The 11152-nt window shown below is 39.4% G+C and overlaps 1 protein-coding gene across 3 annotated transcripts in view; it reads left to right on the forward strand.

The window, feature by feature from the left end:
• The window catches only part of Cbl (E3 ubiquitin-protein ligase CBL), a 17647-nt gene extending 6598 nt beyond the window's left edge, over positions 1-11049 (forward strand). Inside the window, exons 1-7 of one of the 3 annotated variants that reach the window (XR_015271839.1) lie at positions 2722-3633; positions 4636-5043; positions 5104-5228; positions 5297-5418; positions 5483-5617; positions 6958-7103; positions 7530-9245. Coding sequence is in view for 2 of the 3 variants with exons in the window: in XM_020961246.2 (XP_020816905.2) it covers positions 3080-3633; positions 4636-5043; positions 5104-5228; positions 5297-5418; positions 5483-5617; positions 7530-8924 (2739 nt within the window). In the remaining variant the exon portion in view is untranslated. Of the gene's footprint in view, positions 1-622; positions 3634-4635; positions 5044-5103; positions 5229-5296; positions 5419-5482; positions 5618-6957; positions 7104-7529 lie in introns of those variants that run through there. The other 2 variants (XM_020961246.2, XM_086833442.1) reach the window with 2 other exon arrangements.
• The last annotated feature ends 103 nt before the right edge of the window (positions 11050-11152 follow it).

An 11152-nucleotide genomic window follows, 5' to 3' on the forward strand; every position in this document is an offset into this window, starting at 1 on the left:
GCATTTGAAATTATAACGCACACACTCGATCCCATCCTCTATCCAATACTCAATAACCAATATCCAATATCCACGATTCGAGCGATCTACGGACGATGCACGGTTCGGTTCGGTTTCAGCGATGGTGGTGGTGGTGGTGGTTCGTTCCATTGGCAGTTGCATTTCAGTTGCAGTAGAAAGTGCAGCCTGGAAGCTGTGTTTATAGACTTGTAGACTCTAAAGCCATAAATTTTACGCCTCAGCGGCAGTTGCGAATAAGGGTCATACACTCATACACACACGATCTCCAGAAAGCGCACACACAACCACCGAGCACACTCTCACGGCGCACAGTGGTTTGTTAAGTAAAAAAAAAGGAATTGAAATTATCTTATTATAGTTTATTTACAATAAAAAGAATAAAACTAATCTTAATATTAACTTTTGAGATTCAAAATGCATATAATACAAATTTAAATTGATCCCTATTTAAGAAAGTTGTGTAAATAATGACCAAATAGTAGACTGTTTGAGGGGCTTGTTAGGTATTTAACGCATCTCACAAAAATGTTTGCTTACTAAAGCTAACAAATTTCCCTTATATGTAGTTTGCCCTCTAAATATGTTTTTGTTTTGTTTACAGTTTACATAATTTGTCCAGCCCTTGTTTATATGACGTTGTTGAAGACCGATTATCAGCAAAAAGATTTAAAGATTTGTAGCCATTTAACATAAATAGATTTAATTTTTTTCAATAAGTAAATACTGTTGAAGCTCAAGATATTACAATTTTATAAAATTTTCTCTGAAGAAATAATAATAAATATGCAAAGCAGAATAATAAGAAATAATTGTGATTGATAGCTCTCCACCAATGACAAAATTGTTTACACATTCCCCTAGAGTTCATGTCATGCTTATAGGGATATGATCAAGAATCAATATATACAACATTTAGTTAAGAACCTATATATTTTATGCACGTTTTCTTTGAGGGCCAATTTTGTCCCCCCTTTTTACCATAAAATCGACCACTGTTCGCGGAGCGGGAGGATGATGTAGAAGCTGATCATTGGCGGCGACGGAGTCGCGTGCATTAAAGAAAATTGAGTGGAGGTGGAAGTGGAAGTTGCCGCCGAAAAAAGAGGTCAGTAAGTGAATGTTTACAGTTAGCTTTTTGGGCAGATCAGAGAGAGCCAAGCTCTAAAAGTCAGGCTCAAAAAATACAAAAAACAAACAAACTGCATATGACAGGCGTGACTCGGCTTTAAGCGCCAGCGCGCCCAGAACTAATACCCCGAACACGACAACTTGCAGATCCCGAAAATAAAATAAAACTAAAAAAAAATGCAGATGGCAAAGGCTGAAAACTGAAAACTGAAAACAGAAAACCGACAAACCAAATTTTAATTAAAAGAAAGCCTGTGTGCGGCACGGAGACGTAAAAACCTTTTGGCAGCCGTGCAATTTCTTTTTTGGCCAAATATTTGACGCCGTCCGCCAGCGGTTGTGTTGGGTTGCCAATAAAAATGGAAAGTGAAAATTGCGGCTGCAGTGGCAGTGCATATTAAAAAAATAAAAGCAAAAAAATAGAAACAACCGTGTGCGAATAGATGGCCATAATAAACGATAGAAGGCAGGAGAGCCACGCACCTGTTCTGCCAGTTTTCCGCCGCTTTTCCTTCCATCTCTAATCACAGCTCTTGGCCAAGAGGCCGCCTTGTCAGCCTTGCGCGAGTATTATATAAATGCAATGCCTCTCTCGGATGCAGCGATAAATGGCGGAAATTATATGGCCGGGGTGAGAGTTATATTCTCGGCATTTACGAGATGACATATTAAAAGAAAATGAAATTGCTATGGGTGTTAACTGTAAATGCAAGCAGTTAGTATATACAGTTTACACCCAGATCAATTTCCTATTTTAGCTCATATAAATAAGATCAAGTTTCTTTAGAACTTTTTCTGTTTTTACATTTTTTATTATTGTTAAAAATGGCTAAATAAAAATATTTCTTTTTTATGATTTCAATAAAAAAAATTTACTCTTAAGAGGCTCAGAGTAAAATAAATCCTAACCATTTAAACGTTTTAAGCAAAGAAGGGATTAAAAAGTTATTTGTCACATTTACATTTTGAAATAAAACCGTCATTTTGTAACAGCTTTTAAATCTGGTCACTAATGACGTCACAATCATTTTACCATTTCTGGCAACTTAACATTTTAATGGCTATTCTATTCCAAGACCCCGTCTGGCAACGCCAATGCCATGATTTATCGCTTCCAGATTTTTTTGTAGAAACATCGATAGCTACCGATAGTTGCAGCTCTACTCAACACTAACTCATTAATTGAAACATGAAACATATATTATATATAATTCTTTTTAATTATTGAAAATCAAACTTAGGGTTGTATTAAAAATAAAAAACTAAATATTTATTTTCTTGGCACCATAAAATAAAATTAGAAAACTGATAACAGAGATCATTTCTTAAAGAGGTTTTAAACATTATTACAAAAATTTTGATTTTTATTGATAAACAATAGTGTCAGGGTTAAGGTGCATCCAGCGGTCAAATAAAATTGGTCCAGTTTTATTATTTTATAAAATAAAGCTAAAAAATTTATAAATCTTTATAAATTTTATATATTTATAAAATTTTTGCGGAGCTTTGCTTTTCCTCTTGATTGTGACGGGTCAGAAATATCGATGGGCCAAAAAGCATCGATGATTTAGAAAATTCGAAAAAGATCGATGCATCGATATTTTATGTTTTGCGCACCTCTAACTCATTGAAAAAGTCGAAAATACTGTGTGGGTTAAATAAAAAAAAGAACGTCGCCAACCACGCAGTCGGAGCAACGGGTCGCAAATAGTTATGATTTCGGGTAGTTGCGGATTACGCTAGCCAACGGGATTACATGTCGCGAACGCGGGGGAAATCGGGCTAGAGGAAAATAACTCGCAGGGCCCACAATCACCACTACTACTACGCAGAGGGAGCAACAACAACAACACCAGCAGCAGCAGTAGCAGCGAGAAGCAGAGGCAGCAGCGGCAGAGGCAGAGGGGCAGCGCAGCGGCAGAGAGAAAAGATGGCGACGAGAGGCACTGGGACTCGTGTGCAATCGCAGCCAAAGATTTTCCCCTCGCTGTTTTCCAAGCTGCACGGCGCCATCTCGGAGGCGTGCGTCTCCCAGCGCCTGTCCACCGACAAGAAGACGCTGGAGAAGACGTGGAAGCTGATGGACAAGGTGGTCAAGCTGTGCCAGCAGCCCAAAATGAATCTGAAGAACTCGCCGCCGTTCATACTGGACATCCTGCCGGACACGTACCAGCGGCTGCGGTTGATCTACTCAAAGAACGAGGACCAGATGCACCTGCTCCACGCCAACGAGCACTTCAACGTGTTCATCAACAATCTGATGCGCAAGTGCAAGCAGGCCATCAAGCTCTTCAAGGAGGGCAAGGAGAAGATGTTCGACGAGAACTCCCACTACCGTCGCAATCTCACCAAGCTCAGCCTGGTCTTCTCGCACATGCTCAGCGAGCTGAAGGCCATCTTCCCGAACGGTGTCTTTGCCGGCGATCAATTCCGGATTACAAAGGCGGATGCGGCCGACTTCTGGAAGAGCAACTTTGGTAACAGGTGAGCAGGAGGAGAAGGAGGAGCAAGATCGGCAGGAAGTTCTCTAGACTTATTAGGAAAGATTATGTGACAATGGATACATAACTGGGAGACCGAAAACCGTTTAAAATTCTGTTTACTTGTTGAAACTTCTGAACACTTTTGTATAATTGTTTTGTTGAATCATTTGTGCGTCTTCTAAAAATCTTTTATTAATGTTAATAATTGGTTTGAAGCGTTGTTATAAAGTTGTAACCGCGTTGCAAGTAAAAAAACAAACCAAAGACAAATGCCGAAGACAATCAGGGACGTACCAGTGCTCTTAACAATGTTACTTCATAAAACTTCCTCAATTTTAAGGACAAGAAATAATATTATATAGTCCTATAATCTTAAATATTCGTAGATGATTTATTTGTACTTTAATTATAAATTTAAATTGAATGTTACTCATTTTCATAAAAAATTCCTTATAACAAGGGTTTGGAAAGTAATGCTAGACATTCGATAAATATCATACCTAAACTACTTATACCAGTTATCATTGTATATACAAGCTCAAAAAGTTTCATTTATAGTGAACGATGAACCTAACAAGATATTCAGAAAGTCGGTATTTGTTCCAAATATAAATTTTTAAACAACAAAATCTTAGATAACTTTAAGAACTTTGAAGTTCTTGAAACATTCCTCTTTTACAACATTTCTTATCTCAGAGCCACAGAAACCAGTTTTTGTCGGCATAAACAAGTTATTATTGACCCAGTTAATTGTTAATTTCGGGAATGAAATTTCTGATCATAGCTTCTTAAAATAAATTTAGTCATGGAGCTAATATAGTCTTTTATTTACAACATTTACACATTAAGAAAGTATTCATCTTGGATTTATTTGAAATTTGTATTAAAACTTACCGAAAACTAGCTAATGCTTTGGTAATTAATTGTATATTTTTAATGTTTTCTTGTAAGATAATATAATAATTATAATTTACTTACACCCGCTTTCCTGAATACATTGCAGCACATTGGTTCCGTGGAAGATCTTCCGGCAGGAACTCAACAAAGTCCACCCGATATCCTCGGGCTTGGAGGCAATGGCCTTGAAGACCACCATCGATCTAACCTGCAACGATTTCATCTCGAATTTCGAATTTGACGTGTTCACACGACTCTTCCAGCCCTGGGTAACGCTGTTGCGCAACTGGCAAATCCTGGCCGTCACCCATCCGGGCTATGTGGCCTTCCTCACATACGACGAGGTGAAGGCGCGCCTGCAGCGTTACATCGGCAAGGCGGGCAGCTATGTATTTCGGCTCTCCTGCACAAGATTGGGCCAGTGGGCCATTGGCTATGTGACTGCCGAGGGTGAAATACTGCAGACGATTCCACAGAACAAATCCCTATGCCAGGCTCTGCTCGATGGCCACCGGTAAGAAAGGCTAACGTTCTATATATTGCTTGTGATTATAAAACGCTTTCTCTATTGCAGCGAGGGCTTTTACTTGTATCCAGATGGCCAAGCCTATAATCCGGATCTGTCGTCGGCCGTTCAAAGTCCCACCGAGGACCACATAACCGTAACCCAAGAGCAATACGAACTATACTGTGAAATGGGTGAGTGTGAGGTACTCTTATTCGTCGCTTAAGTTTCTAATTACTGTTTGCTTTTTGGGGCCTTGCAGGCAGCACCTTCCAGCTGTGCAAGATCTGTGCGGAGAACGACAAGGATATTCGCATTGAGCCCTGCGGCCATTTGCTGTGCACGCCCTGCCTCACCTCCTGGCAGGTGGATTCCGAGGGACAAGTAAGCTTATGAGCCTTATAAAGAGTCGCTGTGCTCAGTTTAATCCCATTTTGTTTTCCTGCAGGGCTGTCCCTTTTGCCGGGCCGAGATCAAGGGCACCGAACAGATCGTTGTGGACGCCTTCGATCCTCGCAAGCAGCACAACCGGAATGTCACCAATGGGCGACAGCAGCAGCAACTGGACGACGACGACACTGAGGTATAGTTTTGTTCACAGCCTGATCCGCCTGCTCCGCTGCCGCCTGTGCTGCTATCTATTTATATATATATATATATATTACTCTTATGATTACCCTTGGTTCGTTTATATATATATATACATTATATATTTTAGATTTTACAACTGCTATTGTTTATATAAGTTTAATGTTTAGCCTGCAGAGTTGGCAGTTGCAGTTTTCGAGTTTAGTTTTTGTTTGTTTTAGCTGTAACATATATTACAAATTATTAGCCAAACTCATGCAACTAACTCACGCACACACACACGGCACACTCACATCCACTCGCACACACACACTCACATACAGAAGCATAACGTAGTTGAAATTCTTTGACCGGAAGTGGCTCATCAGCCTCCGTTCTTGCTCACTCTTCCTCTGCTGCTGGTCTGTTGGTTTGTTCTGTGTGCGCGTTGTTCGCTTAGTTGTTTGTTCTTCCTCTCTCACGCTCTCACTCTTTCTCTATCGATCACTCCTCGCCATCCATCCATCCGTTCGTTCGTTTATGAATCACACTTAATCGGTTCGATCCGCTCTTGTCTGCACTTTTGTACATAATACTACTAGGCACTAGGCACTATGGAATTTATGATTATCTGTATTATCTCTTGTATTTTCCCCTTCATTTTCTTCTGTGTATCCCGCAGTATTTTGTGCATCTCTTAGAATCATGGTCTTACATTCATTTAACTCCGTTATGTGTTTATTTCATTTTAGTTTTATTGTTTAATACTTCCAAAGATACATTTAGTTTGTAGTAGCGTGCATATACCTTCCCTCTCCCGACCCCCATCAATTCAGTTTTATTTTTATGTGTAAGCAGCCGGAGAGCTGCCCTAAGACTGTAATTTATTATTATTAACAACAAAAAAATGAATGAAAAGTAAACAAAAAGGTTAGCTTAGTTAGATTTTATGTAAATTAAATTGGATTTCCAGTGCGGGGTCCCGAATTTATTATTTAAAAATCAAGAAAATATAAATATATAAACGAAAAGTATTAGCAGAGAAATTTAGAAATCGAAAACTCATCTTTCGGCTCATTTCGTTAACTTAAACATAATACTAAAGCAGAGCGCATACATACACACATACGTTAATGATATATTTATATATATATTTAATACATTTAATGCAATTTTTATACATTTTAGCGTTTAGTTTTTTACTTCCTTAATAAGTTTACGGCTAAAAAAAAACGAAACAAAACAACACACAACCACAAAAACAAAAAATGAAACAAAACAAAATATATGCTTAATACGAATATTTAAATATTGGTTTGAATTGATCTTTTTTATGTTTTCCCCATCTTTATTTAGCTCTGTTTATCTACCACTAGCGACCTGTTCTTATTTTCCCTGAGATTTTCTGTTTGATGATGTGCATGTCCAGCATTTCCACCAAAAGCCAGCGGCATGCTCTTTGATCAGCAAAAAAATCGAGATAAATCATTATTTTGCTTAAGGTTTTCATTTTACAAAAGTTCGGTTGGAATCGCGCTGAGGTGGAACAATATATCTTTTTTATTTTTTATGTTTTAATTAAATTCATTTGTTTCAACGATCAAAATCTATATAAAATTTTTGCTATAATAATCTATAATTTGAATGTATCGAACTATTTTCTAAAAATTTTAATTCAGTATATCATTTATTTAAAATTGTATCTTCATATGATCTGATTGTAATTAAAACTAAAATTTCGAATAACTAGTTTCTGAATATTTTTTCAAACATTTAATATGTTTTGTATTCCTGTTATTTCTTAATATTTCTCTTAATACTTTATATATTCCCCTTTCTTTATGTAAAACTTGCGAGATTCCATACCTGAGCTCCAATTGAATTGTGAGGAGAGCATTAATCTGATCTTTGTTTCTGGATATGTTTAGGATATGGGCGACTTCAACATTGCCACCTCATCGCTGCACGCACTCAGCACATCTTCAACGGCGACGGCGGCGGCCGAGAAGCATAGTCCGCACACATCGCCGCGATTGGGACGACGGAGCACCACGCCCAGCTTGATGGCCGTGCAGAACGATCTCTATGCGGGCGGGACACCAACTCTCAGCCTGCCCAGCAGTTCTGTTGCCGCCGCCTCATCTTCATCCTCGACGTCGTCCTCCTCCTCCTCCTCCACTTCAGCAGCAGCAGCAGCAGCAACCACATCCTCCTCCCAGCAGCAACAGCAACCACAGCCCTCGGCTCCTCCAGCTTCAGCTGTCCTGAGCAACGGAGGAGGAGGATCTGGAGCAGGGGGAAGCGGGATCAGCGCCAGCCAGAAGACCACCAATCGGATGAGTGCTCCCCTAATCGGATCCTGTGTGACCAATTCGACCTACGGTCATAAATTGCCGCAAAACTCCAGCAGCATCACCAGCAACGCCAGCGACAATGCCTCCAGCTCAAGCTCATATGCCATATTGCAGAACCTGCAGGAGAGTGGAACGCAGGCAGCTGGAGCAGGAGGGTCTGCGACGGCAGCAGCGTCAGCATCGGGAGCAGTGGCTCCTCCGCTGCCGCCCAGGAAATCATCACCTGGCGTGGAGACGCCCAGCAAGGCCACAGCACCGCCGCCACCGCCGCCTAGCAGCAGCAAGAGCATCGACAACATTCAGTGCAGCTTGGACAATGTGCCACCCCAGACGACAGCGCCACCGATTCCGCCACATGTCTCGCCCAGCGTGGACACCTTGGCCGAGGATCTGATGCGACAGCAGCGCATAGCCACCAGTACCACATCGCCGGTGCTCTCCCTGCTCGATGAGGACATTGTGGAGGTGGGTCCGGCGGAAACAATTAGCGGTGTGATCGATACCCGCCCCCTGGAGGCGCGAGGTGTCACCCTGAGCCGACAGGACTCGGCCACCTCGCACTACACGCAGCTGTGCACCACCAGCAGTGGTGGTGCCTCCGCAGCAGTGGCTGCTGCTGCTGCTCTGGCCAACGGGAAGAAGGCTACGCCGGCCAAGCAAATCCAAACCACAACGACGACAACGCCGGCTACTAAGACGGGGTCGATAACGGGCAATGGAGGCAATCCTCAGCAGCAACAGCAACAGCCACAGCAATCCCAGCAGCCACTGCTCTATGCGAACGTGACGATCAATCAAAAAGACTGCGGCAATGTGCCCTACGAGAACATAAACCTGGAGTACATAGCCAGGCTGATGAATGCCGGCTACTCCAAGGAGAATGCAATTACCGCGTTGGGGATCTCGCGGAACAACATCGAGATGGCCGGCGACATCCTGCGCGAGTTTGTCTCCAAGAACAGCGCCTGAAGTGATTGTTAGATGGGAGGAAAAAGCAAAAAGCAACCAAAATCTACGCAAACGAACTTCTCTAACTCGAAACAATATTGTTAAATTCATTATTTAATTTTATTTATGGAATATCATAGAGTTTATTTATTTATTTTTATGTGTGCATTGTTATTTTAAGACAAAAATGGATAAGCTTTTGGATTTGGTGAAAATATTTGACTTTACCCTAAGTATTTTCGATTTATTAGACTCTTTTATGAGTTAAATGTAAACTAGAAAAGGTTTTAATTTCATAGTCAAAACATTAAATTAATACAAATTTCTTATTAACAAAAAAAATTATATATAAAAGTATTAAATTTTATACATAAAGGTAATTCCTTTAAATCCTTTAAAGTAATAGAAGCATAAGTTTTAGTTCGTTCAACAAAACACGAGTCATTTTAGTATTTTCAGAAATTTGTTTAATGAAAGTAGTTTTAAAAATTCTATTTACTTACAAAAGTAAGAGGATACAAAATTGTAAAAATTTAATCGTTTAACGATGTTACTAAAAACAAATTTCAAATCGAGTTAGAGAAGGTTCTACTACAAAAAAACCAAAAATTAAAAAAAAAAAGAAATTACTCTTTCTGAAATCAAGGAAATTAATCGTCGCTTTAGGAGCACCTAACTCTTACACACACCACACACACACACACACACACACACACACCTGCCCCGTAGTTACGCTAAGTTAGTCGATGAAGATGATTAATGCCCTAAGAAGAAGTCCCTTACTTGGCGTAGCCAGCACAAGCAATTCAAGTTTTCCCCCAGTTCGAAAAAAATGAGAAAAAATTATAAGATACTACGAAAATTAAGCACAACCCCCTTGGATATCAAATATAGCTATGTACACTTAAAATTAAGACTATCTAACTTCTTCCTATTAAGAGAAACCAGAAAAAATTATAAGAAATATAGCTCGTATATACGCAGTTCCGGAAGGAAAAACTTGCCCACCCCAAAATTCAAATTTTCTCTCTTTCTCTCTCTCTCGTATAGGATAACAAGAAAAGACAAGGTCAGATCTGGTTTATATAAGTATATATTGTATCTCAGCTAGATCGAGGATGCTTTCGTTTACTCTCACGCCCATTTGTGCCCATCCTATAAGTAGTCCCTCATTTCATCCAAAATGCTAATCCATCGTAGGAGAATCAGAATCGAACACAGCCATTAAATGAAATGCCTTCGGCGGCGGCGTTCGCCCCCCCAGAAAAAACACAGAACCCTGAGTTTCCCCCGTAACACCAAATATGAGCAAGGATAACGACAAACCCAAGCTAAGGACACACCCAACCAGATCCGATGCACTATCAAGTTTACCTCGATTTTTTATACAATGCTCGAAACGTTTTTTGTAATTGTAATTGTAAGTTCGAATCGAATCAATTATAATCTCCCCACACACAACAAAAAAATAATCACAATTCAATTTGTATTAACGAGAATCCCTTTTTACAGGCTTTATATATGTATGTATATGGCAATCGATGGTCCATCGGTTGGTTTTTAAATTCCTTAAAAGTCAAATGTCAAATGTTCTAGTCCCACGCAAAAAAAAAAAAACAAACAAACACAAACAATTTTTTGCCATAACTCGTATATATCTACTAAACCTAAGTGGTATACAAATATATATATATATATATAAATATATACCTAGGCGATATATATATATATTAAAGATAAATGTGCGAATCGAATCGAAATCAATGCAATATATATTCACTAACGAGAAATCAATGCAAGCGTTTAAATCGTAAGTAATTTGACATAACCTCAACAACACATACGAGTATAGGCAGTACATATATTAACGATAAAACCGAAGGATTTTGAATTTTAAGACAGCATCCAGCCTAAGAACAAACGGAAAACGAATCCAATTGTAACTCCCAGCATAAACACATATATAGATATATATCTATAGAGTGGATAAAGTCAATAAACTGTCAAGTTTTAGGATGCGTACGAGAGTCTAAGGAGAGAGGCGGTGAACAAACGATGATACCATACCATAGTCATGTCATGTAACCAAACAAATCTAAGCAGATATAAATTATTCTTATAAATAAAAACGAAAAATTAAACCAAACTTTAAGTCTAACGATTTTAATGGTTTGTGGGAAAATCTGTGCTGAATTTCAGTGAGGATTTAAAAAGGCTTAACGATTGTTTTTTCTATATATCCGTATTGC

The sequence above is a fragment of the Drosophila serrata genome, unplaced genomic scaffold, assembly GCF_035046125.1.
Source record: "Drosophila serrata isolate PLE 108 unplaced genomic scaffold, ASM3504612v1 contig_272, whole genome shotgun sequence".
Taxonomy (NCBI): Eukaryota; Metazoa; Arthropoda; class Insecta; order Diptera; family Drosophilidae; genus Drosophila; species Drosophila serrata.